The 23,457-nt window shown below is 44.5% G+C and overlaps 2 protein-coding genes across 2 annotated transcripts; one reads left to right on the top strand and one right to left on the bottom strand.

Moving 5' to 3' along the window:
* The first annotated feature begins 1,718 nt into the window (after nt 1-1,718).
* On the top strand, nt 1,719-7,215 carry LOC118886238 (intercellular adhesion molecule 5). The gene is given in 8 exon segments (XM_036835666.1): nt 1,719-1,773; nt 3,109-3,375; nt 4,246-4,566; nt 4,820-5,098; nt 5,634-5,903; nt 6,568-6,653; nt 6,655-6,811; nt 7,007-7,215. Coding segments are annotated over 8 exon segments (1,644 nt in total).
* A 12,243-nt stretch (nt 7,216-19,458) lies between these two features.
* On the bottom strand, nt 19,459-21,230 carry LOC118886641 (somatotropin). The gene is made up of 5 exons (XM_036836674.1): nt 21,162-21,230; nt 20,748-20,908; nt 20,428-20,544; nt 20,035-20,196; nt 19,459-19,759 (listed from the first exon to the last, which is right to left on the bottom strand). Exons 1-5 carry the CDS (start codon nt 21,169-21,171, stop codon nt 19,559-19,561), a joined length of 651 nt encoding a protein of 216 aa, XP_036692569.1. The 5' UTR covers nt 21,172-21,230; the 3' UTR covers nt 19,459-19,558.
* Nucleotides 21,231-23,457: the final 2,227 nt, after the last annotated feature.

Raw genomic sequence — 23,457 nt, 5'->3', positions numbered from 1 at the left:
ACGATTAATTCCATCCCAGTTACACCAACTGAAAGCCACACTCGACGAAAAGTGTCCAGAATTAGTCAACAGAAAATGCATAATCTTCCATCAGGATAATGCAAGACTGCATGTTTCTTTGATGACCAGGCAAAAACTGTTACAGCTTGGCTGGGAAGTTCTGATTCATCTGCCATATTCACCAGACGTTGCACCTTCGGATTTCTATTTATTTTGGTCTTTACAGAATTCTCTTAATGGAAGAAAATTCAATTCCCTAGAAGACTGTAAAAGGCACCTGGAACAGTTCTTTGCTCAAAAAGATAAAAAGTTTTGGGGAGATGGAATTATGAAGTTGCCTGAAAAATGGCAGAAGGTAGTGGAACAAAAGGGTGAATACATTGTTCAACAAAGTTCTTGGTAAAAATGAAAAATGTGTCTTTTATTTTTACTTAAAAACCGAAGGTACTTTTTGGCCAACCCAACAGAATAGCTTAATAAAGAGACTGATATTTCTTATGTAGCTTAAAAGCCAGTTCTAAATCACTTTCCAAAAAAGTTTTGAATAATGGTGTCATCACTGGATTAAATTTATAGCCTCCCAAAGTGATTGTTTTGAATGGTAACATTTACTTGGGAGTGTAAATTTTGATATGCCTATTGTTTTATGCGTGTATAAAAAAGACCAAAAAAAAAACCCAAAACCCTCTTTCAGACCAGCATACAAGTAAAGGTAGACTTGCACACAACCCAGTGTATGAAAATTAAAATGGAGAATTAGAGGATAGTCACTCATTTATGGAATATCCATAATATGCTAGGCACTGTGCTAGGTGCTGCAGATGCAAGATGATGAAAGTATTACCTCTTGTTCTTAAGGAATTCCTAGTACAGTAATGATTGCATCATTAAAATAATGCACTGAGGTGAATTACATTTTAATATACATAGCTTCAGAAATCATGTTTGGCATAAAGTGAGGTACAGGTAATGTGTAATAAGTGAAGGATTATGAAGTGGGATAGGATTAGTCAAGAAAGTCCTTTCTTAGAAGAAATTTGCTTGAATGAGGTTTTGAAAGAAAAACTTGGTGTGGATTGGCAGAGAAAAGAAGTGGGCACTTAAGATTTAACTAAGCCAAAGTAGTAATCCAAATGTTGCTTGGTGAACCTGGAGGCAGATCAAAAAGAGATGGATTGTCTTGAGGGATATTTCATAGAGGTCGTGAAGAGAGAGTCCTTGAAGAAGCATTTCTCCCATAAGAGAACAGGACTCGAGTGAACATGTTTTCTAGATTCAGGGTCACTTTCCACTGGACAGTGCCAGATAAACACTGCCAAATTTCATCTCTCTAAACCTCACTTTTCATATGTCTATGCTAACAGCCATCTTCTATTGACTCAAATAGAGGCAAACGTGTAAACAGGTAAGTGCAATACAAGCTTATACAGGAATCTCACTTAATTTAATATCCCCTTCATTATTTCTCATATTTTCCTATGTCTTTTTGTTATGCACATAAACCGAACTGAAATAGATGCAAGAATTTCTTTTAGTACATCCATACCACTGATACTCTTGCTGCAATTTCTCCAGACCATGCAAGTTTTTAGGGAAGGAGCTAACCTTGAAGAGCATCAAAGAAAGAATTTCCTATATCCTTTTTCTCTTTTTTTGTCACTTTCTCCAGCATTGCTGTCCCCTTTCTTCCTCTCCAGCTTTTGGCCCTTCTCATAAGGATGGAAATGCTACTGTTTGGTGTCTGGGTCCTGCTGGCCCTGATTCCTTGCCCAGGTGAGGCTATTTGGGAAAGTTTCTTTAGCTAGTATGTGCCAGGGCACAGGTCAATGAGAAAGAGGATAGGAAATCCTGAGAGGGGTGACACTAGTATTCACTCATCTGGACCCTTGGGAGAGAGTCCTTTTTCTTGGATCTAGGACACAGAATCCTAGGTGTTTCTGGTTTGTAACTGGGAAAACCCACATTAAGGGACAGGATAATAGACCTTCAGAAAAAACCCTCTCTAAGAAATATACCTTCTCTGCTTGGCTCCCTGCTGCCCCTGGACTGTCCTATTCTGCTCTCGGGAATATTTTTACTTCTGTGTTGCCATCTTTTGTGTCATGATGAGCTACAATAGGATCTCAATAGGACAGGGCCCATAGTGCAGTTGTGAAGAGTGAGTTCTCCAGATGGCAAGAAAGGAACTGGAGCCTTAGTGGGTAACATTGCTGCAAGAGTTGTGTATTCCCAGAAGGGACTAGTATTTGGGAGATGAAGTAGATGGTGGACCTGGAATAGCTAAAGGAGACCGGTAAGGGAAGTTTTTGGGACACTGTGCCCCTCACCGATATCAGACATTTAAAACTTACCCGATGTCTCTCTCACTGTTCCTGAGAAGAGTTCCCTAACAGACTAAACTCTTAAGCATCCAAAAACATCTATTGCCTTAGCACCAAAGCAAAATGGAATAGTCTCACTTTGAGAAGAAGAGGTGAAAAGTTCCATGGAAATGAGTGACCCTGGGAGTCACCTTTATACCAGTGGTTCCCATAATTTGGTGTGCACAAAGGTCACCAGGAGTGCTTGTTTTGTTCCCTTGAGTATTTCCAGGTCCTGCCTTCACAAATTCTTAATCATTCAGTCTGAGGTGGAGCTGGAATCTACAATCTACAAGCATTCCAGCATAATTCTGGTGAAGGCAATTCTTAGACCATAATTTGAGAAACACTGCTTTGAGGTATAAGTAACAAAGCTCTTTTTTTTTCAGGGGTCTACTTACCCCATGAGGGCCCTCAGCAGCCAATTCTGGAAGTTTCCAAGATTTCTGGAAGTTTAGGAAGAGAATGGTTTCCTGGGCATGATTTTTAGCAACGCCATAGTTTCCATGGTGACACTATTAGAGAAATCGAGATCCCAAGAAAGATGATGAGAGGAGGGAATGGTGGTAGAGTCAGGATTCTAACTTGTTGCTTAAGGGTCTCTTTCTTGTTTGTCCCCTGTACCCTTTTATTCAGGGTAGGTTTCCTATTCTCTAACCTGTAACTAGATAGAATAGGCTCTGTATTTTCTTTCTTGGGTCTTGTGGTCCTCACCAGTGTCTTTGGCATATGTGGTTGACCTTTTCAGGGGCTGCAGAAGACCTATTTGAGGTTTCTGTTTGGCCACATCAGGCCCTTGTAAAGTATGGGCAGTCCCTAAGGGTCAACTGCAGCACCACATGTCCAGACCTGGGACCCAGTGGAATTGAGACCTTATTAAAGAAAACCCAGGTGGGCAAAGGGCCTCAGTGGAAGGAGTTTCTCCTGGAAGATGTCACACAGAATTCCATCCTGCAGTGCTTCTTCTCTTGTGCAGGGATCCAAAAGGACATAAGCCTTGGCATCACTGTGTACCGTGAGTGGGGCTGAGGGCTGGGGAGGAAGGGAAGAGTGGGGGAACATGACTATGCCTTCTTTAGGGAATAATTAGAAAGAGACTTCTTTTAGGGGAGAGAATTGTGGCCCTTAATAAAGATTTCTGTCCTACTGTAGGGATTCTAGAGCCAATTATTTCTGTTTCCCTTTGGTGTAGGCCTTTAAATTAGGAGCAGACCATAGAGCGCCTCCAGACATCTGTGCTTTGAGAATATGTTCAAATACAGGAGGCATTTGCTAATGATGGTAATTTATAAATTATCAAAACAGTATAAAATTAGTGTTGAATTATTTGTCACAAATTTTTAGAATAAACAGGGATTAGGGAGAGCGGGGTCTTTGTAGGCTGGGGTAGTTGGAGAAGTCTCTACAGAAAAGGAGGCTCTTGAGTTTCACTCCTGCAAATGGTTAGGTTTTGAAGTGATGGGAATGGGTGAGGAGCCTCTTTCAGGTAGGCAAATAGCATTGGCAAAGATGTAGCCATAAGAATAAGTGTGATCTCTGGGGTGTCAGAGCTTGGTTAGCTAGGGTGTAGTTTTCATGTGACGGTAAGAAGCTCCTCAGAAGTTGCTCATGCCTCTGAAGCACCTCTGGTAAGAGAGAAAGGCTCTCCAGAATGGCAGCAACTATCAAAGCAGGGGGCCCCTCAATGGTTACATTTCTTGGCTTTAGCCACCTTTGTGGGAAGAAGAAGGCTAAGTCATCTCATCTAGGGCAGAAAGCTGACACTGTTCATCAGATGGTTTAAGAGTAGTGGTCACCTTCTGTCACAGGCTTCCTGTCCTATACCATTTCTTTCTGGAGAGTTGAGTATCTTTCTCTCATCAAGCCCACCTTTTTTGTCTTAAAGAGCCACCAGAGCAAGTGATCATGGAGCTGCAGCCTGAATGGGTGGCTGTGGATGAAGCCTTTACAGTGACATGCCACGTGCCCAGTATCACACCCCTGGAAAACCTCACCCTTACCCTTCTCCAGGGTAACCAAGAACTACATAGAAAGAATTTTAGGAGCTTGGCTGTGGCCTCCCAAAGAGCTAAGGTCACCATCAGTGTCAAAGCCCAAAGGGAGGATGACAGGTGCAATTTCTCCTGCCATGCAGAACTGAACCTGAGTTCACATGGTGGAGGGCTCTTCTGCAGCAGCTCAGCCATCAAGGTGCTCCGAATCTTTGGTGAGTCAGAGCCCAGGTGTGGAAGGAATCCTGGGGCTCATTTTCCTCAGCTTACCTTGGCCTTTGGCACTCATTTCCCATAGTGTTTAGGATGAGGGTGTAAGGGTAATTGAGCTCCACCTTTACTTGAGCTTTAAACTCACCGTGGGAGGCAGAGAGCTACTAGCCCCACTCCCTACATTGTGGGGTCCTATATGACATGTGATTTATCATGGCTTTTCTCCTTTCTTTCCTTTTCCTCATTTCTTGGCAGAATTCCCTCAGAACCCCCAAATCTGGGTCTCTTCACTTCTGGAAGTTGGGATGGCAGAGACCATGAGCTGTGAGGTGGCTAGAGTGTTCCCAGCTGAAGAGGTAATGATCCACATGTTCCTGGGAGACCAGGAGCTTAGGCCCTTCCTCTCCTGGGAGGGAGACACAGTATGGGCCAATGCCACTGCTCGGGCCATGGAGACTGGTGATCAGGAGCTGTCTTGCCTTGTATCTCTGGGTCCAGTGGAACACAAAACAAGAGAGCCAGTGCATGTCTATAGTAAGTGACCTGCCTCTTCCCTTCCCTTGACAGTTCTCTGCCATTGAAAACGTCCATAGTAAAGGCTTGGTGATTCAACTGCAAATATCCCTACTAATCTTTGCTAGGTATACTCCAAAGTGAACATTAGTTTTCATCTTTCTCTAAGTGCAGGGGTGCGCTGAGGCAGTAGTTCTATCTAGCCCTCACCTTGTTTCCTTAGGCCATCCTACTTACAGAGTGATTGTGAACACTTGAACTTATTCCTAGGAACAATGATTTGGAGTGAGGAGGAAATCTGTAAGATGAAAAGACATCTCGCTATCCTTGCAGCAGAGGCGTAGCCAAATATGCGCATGTGGCATTTGTTACAGGAGAAGCTCTCAAATTCCCAAACCATCTCGTTGCTCTGGCCAGTCAGCACAGAAGCAGGAATGGTATCCAAAGTCTTTCCCCTGTTGTCTGCCTACCCGAGGGGTACCACCAGCAGCAAGACTACAGAAGTGGCTGCCAGTTTTGAGAAATATGTTTGATTCTCTTTTTCCTTTCTTTATAGGCTTCCCTCCGCCAATCCTGGAGATAGAAGAATTATACCCATTCGCAGGGACAGAAATTAATGTGACCTGCTCAGGGCATGTATTAACATCACTCAGCCCTACTCTTCGGCTTCAGGGAGCCCCAGATCTCCCTGCCCCTGGGGAGCCTGCCTGGCTTTTACTTACCGCCAGGGAGGAAGATGATGGCCGAAATTTCTCCTGTGAGGCCTCTTTGGAGGGTCAGGGTCAGCGGTTGATCAAAACCACTGTGAACCAACTCCACGTCTTATGTGAGTAGAAGGCTGATCTTTCTTGTCAAAACAAGGATTATTAGTCTTCCATTTCCAGAGATCTTGGCCAGCAGCTTCATTATTAGAGTTGCCACATTTTTCTCATTTAAAAAAAAAAAAAAATCAAAGGAGAAAATAAAATTAAAGCTCTCCAAGCTTACCTTACCCCTAGGAAAGTGAGTAGGGGGAAATCGGGAAGAGAAAAGAAAAAGGGGTTAAAGTGATCAGGCAGTATTAGTTGAGGGCCAAAGGCTGAGAACATAGGAAGTGATAGTTGGAGCCTATGCTGAGGAAGGAAATTTCCTCATAAAAACTTGTATTTTGAAAAGTAGAAAAATCGTTGTCTCTGGGTTCACCCCTACCCATGTTCTCACTCACTGAGAAGCAAAGATGGGAAGCAGGGACCCCAGGGCCATCATTGACCAAGCAGTTCAGATCATTTAGTCTTAATCCATTAAAATGCCCTGTGCTGCATCTCAGTCTCATCCAGGGAGGAAAAAGAGTAGCTCAAAGCAGGGAACTGATGGTCCTCCCCTCGGGAAAGAAAGCTATTGGGTGGAGGAGACACAGCGTCAGGATTAGGGGAGGGACAGGGAGCCGAGCATGATGGAGACGAGGGAATGTGGCGCACTGAGCTGGCCCCTCTGGGCTCTTGTTTTTCCAGACAAGCCACTATTAGAGGAATCTGGTTGCCCTGGCAATCAGACCTGGTTGGAAGGGATGGAGCAGATGCTTGCCTGTGTCCCAAAGGGGAAACCCGACACCAATCTTGTTGTGTACCTGGAATGGAATGATCTTTGACCTTGAAGTGCCACAGAAGGCAACCCAGGACCACTCTAGAACCTACTGCTGCACAGCCAGTAACCAGCTGGGCTCTGTCAGCAAAGACATTGCTGTCATTGTTCAAGGTGACTGCAGCTCCCCTGCTGCCAGGCCCAGGATGGAAATCCCCCAGGGGTTGGGATTCTTAACCAAACATGGAAAGAAGAAAGATTTCGGTGGGCTGGGGAGGGTGAGACTGACAAATGGGCCTTGTGGGCTGGGCTGGGGCGATTCTCCCACCCTCGAACACTCCCACTTCTCTGTCTTCTGTGCTTGGGCAGGACTGGATGAAGGAGTCAGTTCCACCATCTTCGTCATTATTATTGTCACCCTTGGAGTGGGCGTAATCGTCATAGCACTGTATTTTAACTATCGGCCCTGCAAGATAGAGAGGAGGAACTTGCCCTGTAGGCAGAAGGAGAAGAACAAAGAGGAGGAAAGCCAGTTTGCTGTTCAACAAGCAGAAAAGCACAATGCACAGAACTGTTAGTTAGAAACAGCTATTTGGTTGAAGGCACCCTCTACTACCAGGGTTTCCTGAGGGAGGGAAGAGGGAGTAGAAGAGAAAGGAAGAGACATTATCCTTTGTGTTCTGTGGTCCCATAAAACAGTGTTTCAGGCCCTCATGTCCTGTGGATCCAATCCACCCACAAGCTCAACTCCTCTGAGTAGGAATTCAGTCTCAGTGTTCACCCGGTGAGAGGGCCTTTTGCTCCTTGCTGTGTGCTTAATCAGTCCACTCTCAGATTCAGAAAAGAAGATCCTGACTGTGCCTTGTCACCCCCATTCCCACTGCCCTTTGCTCCCAAACATCAGACTGAAGAGATAGCCAGAAATATCTCTGAAATACAACTCATTTCTCATGGTTTCCTCATGACTAAGTGGGAACCAATTTCTTAGTGTGGGGACTGGGGTTTGAAGGGAGTCAATACAAAACAAAGGGCTAGGAATCAGAACCCGATTCCCGCCTACACATTCCTGTGCTCCCCTAGCCTGGGGTTCTGGAATGCTGGCTCCCAGAGCTGAGCTTGATGACATCATTAAGGCTCAGTGTCTGGTTAGGCTTCAACTCACCAACCATCTATTGTGTGCCATAGAGGAGTATACAAATCATAAGAAATTCCACACTGGGTCAGACAAGCAGCTTTTCTAGCCCAGTGTTCTGTCCCTGAAATGGAAGGTAGAGTTCTTCCATGAAATTGAGCTCCAAACATTTCTGAGTTCCTTTTCATAATCCATTATAGAGTAGATCATCTGTGAGTTCACATTAAACATATTAATTTTTTTTTTACCTGTACAAGCTCTTAGGGTAGAGTTCCAATGTTTATTCTCCTTTTACATAAAGAAGTATATATTTTTATACGTCTGCAAACTTCCCTTTAAGCTTCAGGAGGACTCCTCCTTTGACAATGTTCACTATATGATTGAGCTTCCTTCTCTGTTCTTTGGAAAGATTATATTCATCCCCTAGAGAAGACATGAATTGTAAAACCAGATCTTTTCTCCCAAATCAGTCATGTATGGGTCACTGAAATGTTGGAAATGATAAAAAGTAAAAGTGATTTTACGACCTCTGAAAGTATTTCTCTTCTGTGTCACTGCTGAAAGTTTTTATTAAGTCACATAGTTGCACTTTGAGAACAATTTCTTTGAAAAGAATATCAAGTTGGTAGCATAACCAAACAGCCCAGGGCAGGTGGTGCATTAGTTCAGGAAGCAGCCTTTTTGACTTGCCTTCAAAACTAAAGTTCAGACTTCCAGATGGAGGTCCACAGCCTTCCAAATTGAAGACACCAGATAGAAAGAACACAGCATCAGGCATCAAAGTGAAAAAACTCTCATTCTTCCCAGACCTTTCCTGAGTCTGGGTTATGGATTAGCTATAAAATAATCCTTTGGTTTCAACACATACAAAGCAGCAGAGATACAATGGTGAACAAAATACTGTCCCTGCTGCTACAAGCTAGAGCACGTCAACAGGAAAGCACAATTGCACCTTAAATGCTATGAATGGGGAAGCACAGGTCCTTAGGAGAACACCTAACTCAGGATCAAGGAAGGCTTCCTGGGGGGAGCTTGGAAGTACCCCGTTTGATTTTATAAAACAGCAGCCCTCCAAAATGACCTTCTCCACTTCAATTATTCTACTAAATATACTAGCCACTGCTCTCTCATCATGTGAGTAATAGAAATTATCCACTTTTCTGAATTGAGCACTTGGGGAAATAAGTTAGAAAGAAGAGCATGGAGTTGCCTCATCCAGGAATCTTCAGTCATTTCAGTGTCCGGGGATCAGCTGCATCAGGTCTGTAGCTGTCTCGTATCTGCAAACCCCACCTCATGGCCCCAGTGCTCTGTGGCACAGTGAATCCTAAACAGGAGGGAGGAAGGGGGTCATTCTGACTTCTTGGTCCACCTTGGAGAGCCTGGAGGCTTAGCCTGCTCCTGCCTTTGCTTCTCACTGCCACATGGTGTCACTGTTGACAGTGTCCTACACAGTCTATCAAACCTTGCGGTACTACAAATCCAGGTTCCCAGGTGGGCTGCCGAGGATCTTCCAGGGAGGACGATCGGCTTCCCAGGCCTTGGTCCAGCTTCGATGATGCCTTGCATGGATTTCCAGCGTTACAGTTCTTAGAGCTGGATACTTTGGATTAGCTGTCCTCCAAGGCTTCTCAGATTTGGGTAAGCTCTTTCCTTTGTAGGTTTGGAAACTCTGCTTCCTTTCTCTCCCTAGGGGTCCACACAACCAGGGGTCAAGTGGCCCCTCCGAGTCAATTCTTAAAGCACAAAGGATCTCGTTACATCTTTTTTCCAGAATAATACAGCTGGCCGCTGCTCACCCTTCTAAGGGTAGCTGCCTTTAGTGTCTCCCAGGGGCCCCACCCCCTAAAAGGTTTTGATCATACTCCTTTTCTGAAAATAGACTAACCAGCTCACACTTAACTGCAGCTACCCTGATTATCTCCAGGTGAAGAGAGCTACCTTTAATACTCCAAAATTTATCCTCTTAGGAAAGTCAAGGTGACTTACTTTTAGACCTGAGAAAACAAAAATCTTCAGTGAAGCTTCTTACTATAGGGATGATAATAACAGCATTTATCTATTACATAATTATATTTGGGAAGAAATGACATAGTACTGGTAAAAACACTAGCATAGTGTCATATACATGTATTTACAAGTATTAGTTTTTACTATATAATGCTGGTGGTAATCACACCCATAATAAACTGAAAACAAGAGACAGAAATCCGAGCTCTACCCACCACCAGTCCCTCCCATCAGGAAACTTACACAAGCCTCTTAGATAGCCTCATCCACCAGAGGGCAGACAGCAGAAGCAAGAAGAACTACAATCCTGCAAGCCTGTGGAACAAAAACCACATTCACAGAAAGATAGACAAGATGAAAAGGCAGAGGGCTATGTACCAGATGAAGGAACAAGATAAAACCCCAGAAAAACAACTAAATGAAGTGGAGATAGGCAACCTTCCAGAAAAAGAATTCAGAATAATAATAGTGAAGATGATCCAGGACCTCGGAAAAAGAATGGAGGCAAAGATCGAGAAGATGCAAGAAATGTTTAACAAAGACCTAGAAAGAAACAGAGATGAACAATTCAATAACTGAAATGAAAACTACATTAGAAGGAATCAATAGCAGAATAACTGAGGCAGAAGAACAGATAAGTGACCTGGAAGACAGAATGGTGGAATTCACTGCCGCAGAACAGAATAAAGAAAAAAGAATGAAAAGAAATGAAGACAGCCTAAGAGACCTCTGGGACAACATTAAATGCAACAACATTCACATTATAGGGGTCCCAGAAGGAGAAGAGAGAGAGAAAGGACCAGAGAAAATATTTGAAGAGATTATAGTCGAAAACTTCCCTAACATGGGAAAGGAAATAGCCACCCAAGTCCAGGAAGCACAGCGAGTCCCATACAGGATAAACCCAAGGAGAAACACGCCAAGACACACAGTAATCAAATTGGCAAAAATTAAAGACAAAGAAAAATTTTTGAAAGTAGCAAGGGAAAAATGACAAATAACATACAAGGGAACTCCCATAAGGTTAACAGCTGATTTCTCAGCAGAAACTCTACAAGCCAGAAGGGAGTGGCATGATATACTTAAAGTGATGAAAGGGAAGAACCTACAACCAAAATTACTCTACCCGGCAAGGATCTCATTCAGATTCGATAGAGAAATCAAAAGCTTTACAAACAAGCAAAAGCTAAGAGAATTCAGCACCACCAAACCAGCTCTACAACAAATGCTAAAGGAACTTCCCTAAGTAGGAAACACAAGAGAAGAAAAGGACCTACAAAAACAAACCCAAAACAATTAAGAAAATGGTCATAGGAACGTACATATCGATAATTGCCTTAAACGTGAATGGATTAAATGCTCCAACCAAAAGACACAGGCTTGCTGAATGGATACAAAAACAAGACCCACCTATATGCTGTCTACAAGAGACCCACTTCAGACCTAGGGACACATACAGACTGAAAGTGAGGGGATGGAAAAAGATATTCCATGCAAATGGAAATCAAAAGAAAGCTGGAGTAGCAATACTCATATCAGATAAAATAGACTTTAAAATAAAGAATGTTATAAGAGACAAGGAAGGACACTACATAATGATCAAGGGATCAATCCAAGAAGAAGATATAACAATTATAAATATATATGCACCCAACATAGGAGGACCTCAATACATAAGGCAACTGCTAACAGCTATAAAAGAGGAAATCGACAGTAATACAATAATAGTGGGGGACTTTAACACCTCACTTACACCAATGGACAGATCATCCAAAATGAAAATAAATAAGGAAACAGAAGCTTTAAATGACACAATAGACCAGATAGATTTAATTGATATTTGTAGGACATTCCATCCAAAAACAGCAGATTACATTTTCTTCTCAAGTGTGCACAGAACATTCTCCAGGATAGATCACATCTTGGGTCACAAATCAAGCTTCAGTAAATTTAAGAAAATTGAAATCATATCAAGCATCTTTTCTGACCACAATGCTATGAGATTAGAAATGAACTACAGGGAAAAAAACGTAAAAAGCACAAACACATGGAGGCTAAACAATACGTTACTAAATAACCAAGAGATCACTGAAGAAATCAAAGAGGAAATCAAAAAATACCTAGAGACAAATGACAATAAAAACACGATGATCCAAAACCTATGGCATGCAGCAATAGCAGTTCTAAGAGGGAAGTTTATAGCTATACAAGCCTACCTCAAGAAACAAGAAAAATCTCAAATAAACAATCTAACCTTACACCTAAAGGAACTAGAGAAAGAAGACCAAACAAAACCCAAAGTTAGCAGAAGGAAAGAAATCATAAAGATCAGAGCAGAAATAAATGAAATAGAAACAAAGAAAACAATAGCAAAGATCAATAAAACTAAAAGCTGTTTCTTTGAGAAGATAAACAAAATTGATAAACCATTAGCCAGACTCACCAAGAAAAAGAGGGAGAGGACTCAGATCAATAAAATTAGAAATGAAAAAGGAGAAGTTACAACAGACATCGCAGAAATACAAAGCATCCTAAAAGACTACTACAAGCAACTCTATGCCAACAAAATGGACAACCTGGAAGAAATGGACAAAGTCTTAGAAAGGTATAACCTTCCAAGACTGAACCAGGAAGAAATAGAAAATATGAACAGACCAATCACAAGTAATGAAATTGAAACTGTGATTAAAAATCTTCCAACAAAAAAAAAAAAAAAAAAAAAAAAAAAAAATCTTCCAACAAACAAAAGTCCAGGACCAGATGGCTTCACAGGTGAATTCTATCAAACATTTAGAGAAGAGCTAACACCTATCCTTCTCAAACTCTTCCAAAAAATTGTGGAGGAAGGAACACTCCCAAACTCATTCTATGAGGCCACCATCACCCTGATACCAAAACCAGACAAAGATACTACAAAAAAAGAAAATTACAGACCAATATCACTGATGAATATAGATGCAAAAATCCTCAACAAAATACTAGCAAACAGAATCCAACAACACATTATAAGGATCATACACCATGATCAAGTGGAATTTATCCCAGGGATGCAAGGATTCTTCAATATACGCAAATCAATCAATGTGATACACCATATTAACAAATTGAAGAATAAAAACCATATGATCATCTCAATAGATGCAGAAAAAGCTTTTGACAAATTCAACACCCATTTATGATAAAAACTCTCCAGAAAGTGGGCATAGAGGGAACCTACCTCAACATAATAGAGGCCATATATGACAAACCCACAGCAAACATCATTCTCAATGGTGAAAAACTGAAAGCATTTCCTCTAAGATCAGGAACAAGACAAGGATGTCCACTCTCACCACTATTATTCAACATAGTTTTGGAAGTCCTAGCCACGGCAATCAGAGAAGAAAAAGAAATAAAAGGAATACAAATTGGGAAAAAAGAAGTAAAACTGTCACTGTTTGCAGATGACATGATACTATACATAGAGAATCTTAAAGATGCCACCAGAAAACTACTAGAGCTAATCAATGAATTTGGTAAAGTTGCAGGATACAAAATTAATGCACAGAAATCTCTTGCATTCCTATACACTAATGATGAAAAATCTGAAAGAGAAATTATGGAAACACTCCCATTTACCACTGCAACAAAAAGAATAAAATACCTAGGAATAAACCTACCTAAGGAGACAAAAGACCTGTATGCAGAAAACTATAAGACACTGATGAAAGAATTTAAAGATGATACCAACAGATGGAGAGATATACCATGTTCTTGGATTGGAAGAATCAACACTGTGAAAATGACTATACTACCCAAAGCAATCTACAGATTCAATGCAACCCCTATCAAATTACCAATGGCATTTTTTACAAAACTAGAACAAAAAATCTTAAAATTTGTATGGAGACACAAAAGACCCTGAATAGCCAAAGCAGTCTTGAGGGAAAAAAACGGAGCTGGAGGAATGAGACTCCCTGACTTCAGACTATACTACAAAGCTACAGTAATCAAGACAATATGGTACTGGCACAAAAACAGAAACATAGATCAATGGAACAAGATAGAAAGCCCAGAGATAAACCCACGCACCTATGGTCAACTAATCTATGACTAAGGAGGCAAGGATATTCAATGGAGAAAAGACAGTCTCTTCAATAAGTGGTGCTGGGGAAACTGGACAGCTACATGTGAAAGAATGAAATTAGAACACTCCCTAACACCATACACAAAAATAAACTCAAAATGGATTCGAGACCTAAATGTAAGACCAGACACTATAAAACTCTTAGAGGAAAACATAGGAAGAACACTCTTTGACATAAATCACAGCAAGATCTTTTTTGATCCACCTCCTAGAGGAATGGAAATAAAAACAAAAATAAACAAATGGGAGCTAATGAGACATCAAAGCTTTTGCACAGCAAAGGAAACCATAAACAAGACGAAAAGACAACCCTCAGAATGGGAGAAAATATTTGCAAATGAATCAGCAGACAAAGGATTAATCTCTAAAATATATAAACAGCTCATGCAGCTCAATATTAAAGAAACAAACAACCCAATCCAAAAATGGGCAGAAGACCTAAACAGACATTTCTCCAAAGAAGACATACAGATGGCCAAGAAGCACATGAAAAGCTGCTCAACATCACTAATTATTAGAGAAATGCAAATCACAACTACAATGAGGTATCACCTCACACTAGTTAGAATGGGCATCATCAGAAAATCTACAAACAACAAATGCTGGAGAGGGTGTGGAGAAAAGGGAACCCTCTTGCACTGTTGGTGAGAATGTAAATTGATACAGCCACTATGGAGAACAGTATGGAGGTTCCTTAAAAAACTAAAAATAGAATTACCATATGATCCAGCAATCCCATTACTGGGCATATACCCAGAGAAAACCATAATTCAAAAAGACACATGCACCCCAATGTTCATTGCAGCACTATTTACAATAGCCAGGTCATGGAAGCAACCTAAATACCCATCAACAGATGAATGGATAAAGAAGATGTGGTACATATATACAATGGAATATTACTCAGCCATAAAAAGGAACGAAATTGAGTCATTTGTTGAGACGTGGATGGATCTAGAGACTGTCATACAGAGTGAAGTAAATCAGAAAGAGAAAAACGAATATCGTATATTAACGCATGTATGTGGAACCTAGGAAAATGGTACAGATGAACCGGTTTGCAGGGCAGACGTTGAGACACAGATGTAGAGAACAAATGTATGGACACCAAGGGGGGAAAGCTGCGGGGGGCGTGGTGGGTGGGGATGGTGGTGTGCTGAATTGGGCGATTGGGATTGACATGTATACACTGATGTGTATAAAGTTGATGCCTAATAAGAACCTGCTGTATAAAAAAATAAATAAAATAAAATTCAAAAAACAAAAGTCAGAAATCCATGGCAACAACTGAGGGCCATCAAAAGTCATATACACCACTGATACTTCCTTTCTCTTTTTCCATTGTGTTTTCTCTTCCTCTTTTTCTATTCCATTTCCTTTTCCTTCCTCTACTTTCCTGTTTTTTTTTGTTGTTGTTGTTCCCTAAGATTTGGGACTACTAGTAGGAGGGCCAATTGTCCCAGTTTGCATTGAGTGGAGAGGTTCCTAAAACATGGGACTTTTGGCACTAAAATTGAGAAAGTCTCATGCAAACTGGCACGAACTGGTCACCCTAATACTGGTATCACTCAAAGTGTTTCTCAGCTTTGCCGGGGCCTGATTTAAAGAAGTCACAAAGCAGTATCATTTTTGCGTATCCCAGAAGCCCAGGTCCTGTAATTCTGAGGACTTGTGAAGCAAGGGCAAAGTGTAAGTCCTCTCAAATGTGTATAAAAGGACAAAACTCACCATATGTGTTTCAGCAATAATGATGGGAGAAATTCAGAATGATCATTTCAGGTTAAATTTAAAAGATTACATGGCATCAGAAAAACATTATTCCAAGGGGTCTAGGATTACTGGAGCTCTGCCTATTGAACTCTTTCTTCTGCAAATCTCACTAATCTTAACCTTGGGGAAGACTTTTTCACTAGAAAATAATTTTTAAACATTTAAAATCATGCATTCAGATGTAATGTACAACATGGTGACTATCGTTAACACCGTACTGCATATTTGAAAGTTGCTAAGAGAATCGATCTTAAAAGTTTTGGGCTTCCCTGGTGGTGCAGTGGTTAAGAATCTGCCTGCCAATGCAGGGGACACAGGTTCGAGCCCTGGTCTGGGAAGATCCCACATGCCGCGGAGCAACTAAGTCCGTGCGCCACAACTACTGAGCCTGTGCTCTAGAGCTCACGAGCCACAATTACTGAGCCTGCGTGCTGCAACTACTGAAACCCGCATGCCTAGAGCCGGTGCTCCGCAAAATGAGAAGCCACCGCGATGAGAAGCCCGCGCACCACAACGAAGAGTAGCCCCCGCTCGCCGCAACTAGACAAAACCCGCACGCAGCAACGAAGACCCAACACAGCCAAAAATAAATAAATTAAAAAATAAATAAAATTTAAAAAATGTTTAAAAAAAAAGTTCTCATCACAAGAAAAAAATTTTTGTAACTATGTATGCTGACGGATATTAACTTATTGTGGTGCTCATTTTGCAATATATACAAATATCAAATCATTATGTTGTACACCTGAAACTAAAGTTTTTTGCCAATTATACCTCAATTAAAAAATTTAAATTGCAGTAAAATATTCATAACATAAAATTTACCACTTTAAACACACAGTTCAATAATAACTACATTCACATTGTTGTGAATTACACAACAATTGTGTAATTCACAACAGAAACTCATTTTCATTTTGCAAAACTAAAAGTCTACCCGTTAAACAACTCCCCATTCCCCTTCCCCCCAGCCCCTGGTAACCAGCATTCTACTTTCTGTCTCTATGAATTTGACTACTCAAAGTACTTCACATTGGAGGAATCATCCAGTATTTGTCCTTTTGCTACTGACTTATTAGAATTTTTTAAATTGACTGGTTAGAACTGGAAACAGAAAGTCTAGAAACTGGCCCAGGTCTCTCATCTCCTTTTGCCCCCTTTTACCAATACAATACCTGTGGACACGTGCATTTCATCTTTGTGGTCCCAACTCAGTGATTCTCAGCCTTCTCACCTGGGGAGTTTTTAAAATTCTCTTGTCCAGATCCCATCCCAGATCCATTAAAGTCAGAATCTCAGCGAGTGAAGGCTACAGAAAACACCCCCGGCATTTCTAATTTACAGCCGAGTTTGCCATCCAACGCCTAACTGGAGAGCTGAAAGGGAGATTAACAGTAGGCAAATCAAAGAGTTTAGGGTAGATGGTCTTGAAGGTCTTTTTAAATTCAAAAATTTTGCAAAATCCACTAGCGTCTTCGTAATTCTCAACCAGCAGTGGTTGAGTTGATTGAGCTACGCCCGCCCAGAAGGAGCTGAGTGGAAGCTCTCTGGAGTGTGGCTCCCTCTGCAGTCAACTGCTCTCATGACAGCCCCACTTTAGAACCCTCTTACTAGTGGCTACAACACCCCTCTCTGCAGGCACCCCTCTCCTGCCACATTCATTCAACACATACTTCTTAAGATGGCTCACTTTCCTTTTTTTTTGACACACCACACGCATGCGGAATCTTAGTTCCCCGAACAGGGATTGAACCCTTGCCCCCTGCAGTGGAAGCATGGAGTCTTAACCGCTGGACCGCCAGGGAAGTCCCCTCACTTTCCTTTTAAAACACTTATTCAAGCCAATAGATAATAATATTTGTGCTTAATACATCAACTTCTAAAAGACCATGAGATATGCAAATAATTCTAAGGTCAAATGAGGGATATTACAGGGACATTGATTTCAGCTGAATGTAAGAAATACTTTGCTGAAACCAGAGGGGTTTAATAGAATAAATTACCTTGGAAAATAGTAATTCCCTTGACACCAGTGCTACACAAGTGAGTACCATCTGTGAGGGAGGCTATAGGGTAAGAATCCTAAATTAGAAGGAATTAGGATGACCTGTGAGGCCCTTCTAACTCCAAAACTCCATGATTTAAAAGTCAGACAAAAATGACCTAAGGCAGAGGAATGGTTTCTGAGTTAAGAAATGGAGCTCCAGGGTTCTGATTATTCCAACTTTCAACTACTCCCCAAGTTTACATTTACATTAGTTACTTGATGTAAAATATCCAAAATGAATACACGTGAGTCCCATTTTGAAGAAAATTCATTATGGCATGTAAAACTTTGAGCTTTTCTGGAAGATTTATTGATTATTTGCATTGTGAAAGAATTATTGACTTTGTAAAATCATGTTTGGATGATAGAGTTACTTTGAGCATCTAACTATTAATTTACAGATCACTAGTTACTTAGCCAAGGTGCTTGGGTGACTAAAAACTTAACACTAAAGCTGCCCTTTTAAGTTCATTTGGAAATAAAAAAGAAAGAAACATCTGAGGTGCCATTAGGAAAACAGAATGTGATTCAATAACAAGTACTTAGACATTCCCTTGGAAAACACAGAGCACCCCACAATTCAATGCAAAACCAGCTGCAACTTCTTGAGTGCTGTACTGTGTCAATCACTTCAGAAACCTCATTTCATTTAATCCTCACATAAGCCTTGTAAGGCAATACACTATTATCTCCATTTTATCGGTGAGGAAATTGGGTCTCAGGGAGGTTAAGTAATTTCTTCCCGAACATAAGTTCAAGTCCAAGTCTTTCTGATTCTTTCCCTTATACCAAGTTATCCCAATCCACTCCTCTAAGAACAAATTGTCCACTGACAGCTTGAAGACCACATGTGTTTGGGTTAACTTTTGCCCTTAAAGTGTTTTCAATAAGAATTAGTTGCCAATGTTTAAACATTAGATTTTATATGAAAGTCTGGATGTCCTGTCTGTCTCGAAGAATCAGGTCTGGCAGCCCTGCTCCTGCAGTCTTGACAAGGCCGATGGGCCCCATCCTTAGCTGGGGCCTGAGTTCTTTGGGTTGCTCTGGTCCTCACCCCTCTGTGCTGTATCCCTCACAAGCAGGCTGAGAGCTAGTTGCTATTTCTCCCTTTACATGCAGCCCTTATCACTTATGTATGTACCTACCTGGCACCTGTTGGCACTGAATTTGCAACCCTCAATTTAGAATCTCTCTTCCACATCCCTTGCCCCAGTTCAGATCCCAAACGTTCTGGTTCTGTTTGTCCCAAAGCCATTTTTGCATTGTTCCCATTTCCCAAGGGTAGTTGGGCTGAACGTGTATTCACCTTAAAATTTCTGCACAAAGGTAGTTCTATGATTTCCTCACATGTTGGAGGCATTTTCTGTACTTTCGTACTTAATAGCCCATCTTGCTTTCATTTCTTCCCACCCTTGGGGGCTACGTTTGGTCTTGTGGTTCTGGTAGGGGAGAGAGAAATGCCTCCAAGTACTTTGGGGGTGGGGTGAGGGGAGTGGTCCTGACCTATGAGTCCCCAGCAAACTGGGACTACGGACCTGGGGAATGGACTGGGTGTGTCACAGAGAGAATGGGATGTGTCTGCTTCTTTCTAGCCCAGGAAGAACCGGGTCAATTATCGTTCAGCATCTGGGTTCCCATAGAGCCCAGAGGACCCCTGCAGGTTGTCTTCCCAACCCTCCCCTTGCTGTACTGCCCCCCTGCACCCCATAATAGAATGACACCTACTCAGACAATGTGATGCAACCTCGTTTTATTTGGAAAGGACGGTGGGCACTGGAGTGGCACTTTGCAGGGTCCGGGGAGGCACTGGGGAGGGGTAACAGAGATGCCCGGCAACTAGAAGGCACAGCTGCTCTCCACGAAGCGGCGACACTTCATGACCCGCAGGTACGTCTCAGCCTTGTGCAGGTCCTTCTTGAAGCAGGAGAGCAGCCCGTAGTTCTTGAGCAGCGCGTCATCACTGCGCATGTTTGTGTCAAATTTGTCGTAGGTCTGCTTGAGGATCTGCCCAGCCCGGGGGCTGCCATCTTCCAGCTCCTGCAAAAGGGAGGGAGAGACAGACAGGGAGCCCTTGGGAGCGGCTGCCTCCCGTCCCCTCCATTTGCCACCCTCCCCTCCAGGCTTGGAGAAGGGTGTGGAGGGAGGACTCACAAGGGGAAACGGGGAAAAGATTTCTCCTGGGTCAAGGCTGGACCGCCACGGAGAGAGCAGGCACCTCTCTTCCCCAGCCCACGTAAGCCCCCCATCCCTCGGCTAAGCCAGGAGAGGGCGGCCGCGGGCCCAGGCTGGGAGCCCCACTACGCCATCCCCACCCGCATCAGGGCCTGGATGCCCTCCTCCAGGTCCTTCAGCTTCTCATAGACGCGGTCCGAGGTGCCAAACACCAGGCTGTTGGTGAAGACCCTGCTGAGGAACTGCACGGGCCCGAGCCACGACTGGATGAGCAGCAGCGAGAAGCGGAGCAGCTCCACGTCCTGCGGGCAGATGGGTGGGTGGTGGGCGCCGCGAGGGCGGGGGCGGGGGGCAGCCGCGTTAAGGCCGGCCTCTGCCCGCGGGCCTCCCGCCAACATCCGTCACCTTCCGCCACCAGCCACCACCCTGCGCCTCCTCGGGGAGAAGACAGCCCAAGGCCCGCTGCGGAGAGACGGGGCAGCCTTCTGAGGATGAGGGAGGTCCCTGCCCCTCGGTCCGCGGTGGCCACTCACCGATCTCTGCTGGGCCTCGTCCTTGCCTGTGGGGGCCGGGATGGTCTCCGAGAAGCAGAAGGCAGCCTGGGCGTTCTGGATGGAGTATCTCTGTCCCTCTGGGATGTAGGCGCGCTCCTGGGAGAAGGAACACGCGCCCGGGTCTAGGCTGGTGCGCGGTTCTCCTCACTGCTTTATTAGGAACCCCCCTCAGTTTATGACAGCATCTTCACTTGGATAAAATACCTCTGAACGCCTTAGTTTCCTCCCACTACGTGGAGGGGGCACGGATTCACCCCTTCCTGCCACCCGCCACTAGTACGCATCCCTGAGGAGCTTACAAACTCTTTGTAGGTGTCAGCCGCCAGTTGGTGCAGGTGCTGGGCCCGGAGCACAGCGTTGGCAAACAGGCTGGACAGGGGCATGGCTGGGAAGGCGCCCACCTCCTGAGTCCAGGGCAGGCAGAGCAGGGCGAAAGCCAGGAGCATGGAGGTCCGAGGGCCTAGAGAGAGACAAGGAGGGCCGGAGAGGGAGGGGTCCAGAGAGCAAGAGGCCTGGTTCTCCTGCCAGCCCTCTACCGCCCCTCCGCCTCGGGGAATGAGAACATTTAAAACCTGATCCCGTGTCTGGGGGTAGATATCCGTGCTCACATCCAGAAGTCCCAACGCCCGAGGTTAGTGCCCCCATATATCTGCAGGGCCCTCCCATCACCCTTCAGTACACACCAAGCCCGAGGGGATTTTAGGGGTGCTTACCTGCAGCCATCACAGCTGGTGAGCTGTCCACAGGACCCTGAGCTGTCTGGGGAGCTGGGTCCTGGGGTCCTGGAATTGGTCCCTTGTGGGCCCTTTTTATACCCTGGCCTCTTCTCGCTCTCCCTCTGCCCCCACCCGTTTTCTCTATACATTTATGCATGGGCCACCGGCGGGCCTGTGCTAATGGATAATTTAGAACCCCCTCCCACTCATCCTGTTCCCGCTTCTCCTCTGGGGTCATGTCCCCCAGGCTTGTCATCTTCCCCTCTCCACTGTCACCTGTCCTGAGGGCTGTACGCACAGAGTCTCAGCTTGAGAGACCACCCAATCCGTCCTCTTTTTATGGGGGAGGTAGCAGAAGGGAGTAGCCCGAGTCCAGGCACACTGTGGCAGGGTGTCATTGCGGGGTTGGCCCCCAGGGTGAGGCGGGCCCAAGCTGGTCCCCTAAAGGGGGGCTATGTCAGGATGGATGTACCCTGAGAACTATGTGGATGCTTCCTCACTCTCTACCTCTTTCCTCCTCCCTGCACAGCTCCCCTCCATCCACCAGAGAGAATGTGTGTTTGGGGGAAGGGGGGCCAAGGACAGCAATAGATTCTGGGGTTTCTGGGCACAGATTCCACCTTTGCCCCATCACCATCCTCCTGCCACCTGATCCAGCCTGAGGCAGCTGGATGCAGGGCTAACACTGACCGCTAGAGGGCTCCAGCCCCATACATTGCCCTCCCCTTGGCCGGAGCATAGGGGCTCCCCCAGGTGGGTAGGGCAAAGGACCAAAACTTGAGGCATTGTCCCTGCTCCTTGGATGTGCCACAGAGATGCTGGGAACAGACACTGCTTACAACTGCTTCCTCCCATAGCCCTGTCACCATCAGTGAATCTCAAATTTGGAAGAGCCCTTGAGGACTTGAGTCCCACCCCCAGCACTGGAGCTCTGGGCACAGCACACTGAAAGATGCCCTCTCCAGTCATTGCAGTCTCCTCCCTGTCTTTCTTCTCCTCCTTTTAATATTTGTATAGAGCTTATCAGGTTGTGAAGAGCATGCCCATGCAATCTCACATTAGACCCTCAGGACCATCTTGTGAAGGAAGTATTATCACCCCATTTTACAGAGGAGGAGACCAAGGCTCAGAGAGGCTTACTTACATGAGCGCCCTCAGCCAAGGCAGCAGATCTCCAAATCCTTGCTCTTCCCACGTTGCAGCATCCCAAGCCCTTTCTTCAAAGCAGACTGGGTGGGCGCCACTCTGTTTTTTTTAACTTTTCAATCCCTCTGATCACAAGGATCCTGCCCCTAATCACAAGGATCCTGCCCCTAATCACAAGAGTCCCTTTGCCTCATTTTGTCCTCCCTTAAGATCAGCTTGTTGTCCATCATTTTCCAGGTGAGACTGGCCCAGAGACATGGGGTGCATGGCGGAGACCACATAGCAGGGCAAGGCCAGGGTCAGGAAGGCTAGGGCCGCAGTCTTGCCACCTCCTGGTGCCCAGGGTTGGGGCTATTTCAGCATCTGGAGGTCACCAGCGTTAAATCGTCCCCAAGGATAAGAGCAGGAAAGAACATATTGCCCTCCGTTTCAAGCTTCCATCCCTTGAGTCTAAGAACATTTAGCACTTGACCCTGTGGGGAAACAAACGAACGAACGAGAAAACCTTTCTAGAGGTGGTTGGTCATAGTGTTGCCAACCAATGCTGAAAAGTCACACCCCAATGGTCCAGAACCTGAGTGCTTGTGCCTTGCCATCTCCCCCTTTTAAGACCAGAAGGCAGAGCTCTCTTTTCTCCCATCACTCCTGAACCATCGCCCGACCGTGCCCCTGATTCTTCATCTGCTACGGAGGGCACTGGGACCTGTGGGAATTGTCCCCAGGCATGACCATAGGAGGACCAGAGGGGAGTGTCATTAAAGAAACAGGCTCTGAGGAAGGTGGGGCCACAGGAAAGGTGAGGACACCCCTTTCCTCTCCTTCCAGAGCCACCAAAGGGGAGGAGCCAGGCAGAAAGTGGAGGAGGGTCTCTAAGCCCCACACAGCTTCCTGTGTCCTCCGCCACTTCTTCCTTCTAGGTCACCTGGGGGAAGGGACACTGAAGTGGAACCTCTCGTGACAGACTTCTAGCTAATGCTGGGGGGACTAGTATGTGAACTGTGGACCACAGGAGAAGCTCAGGCCTCCCCTAGGACTGAGGGTACAGGAGCCCGACTTGGGGACCACTTGAGAGCCACACAAGGTGGGCACAGGTGAGGTGTGGCTGAGGCTCCCTGCCAGGCAGGTTACTGCCAAGAACAGGTGGGAC

This window comes from Balaenoptera musculus, chromosome 20 (genome assembly GCF_009873245.2).
Source record: "Balaenoptera musculus isolate JJ_BM4_2016_0621 chromosome 20, mBalMus1.pri.v3, whole genome shotgun sequence".
In the NCBI taxonomy this organism is placed as follows: domain Eukaryota; kingdom Metazoa; phylum Chordata; class Mammalia; order Artiodactyla; family Balaenopteridae; genus Balaenoptera; species Balaenoptera musculus.
This window is presented reverse-complemented; position numbering and strand designations above follow the sequence as displayed.

Coding starts and splice junctions, on each gene's coding strand:
- LOC118886641 (XM_036836674.1), bottom strand. Junction 20,197..20,427: donor ACGAGGCCCAGCAGAGATCG/GTGAGTGGCCAC, acceptor ATCTGCCCGCAG/GACGTGGAGCTGCTCCGCTT. Junction 19,760..20,034: donor GCATCCAGGCCCTGATGCGG/GTGGGGATGGCG, acceptor TCCCTTTTGCAG/GAGCTGGAAGATGGCAGCCC.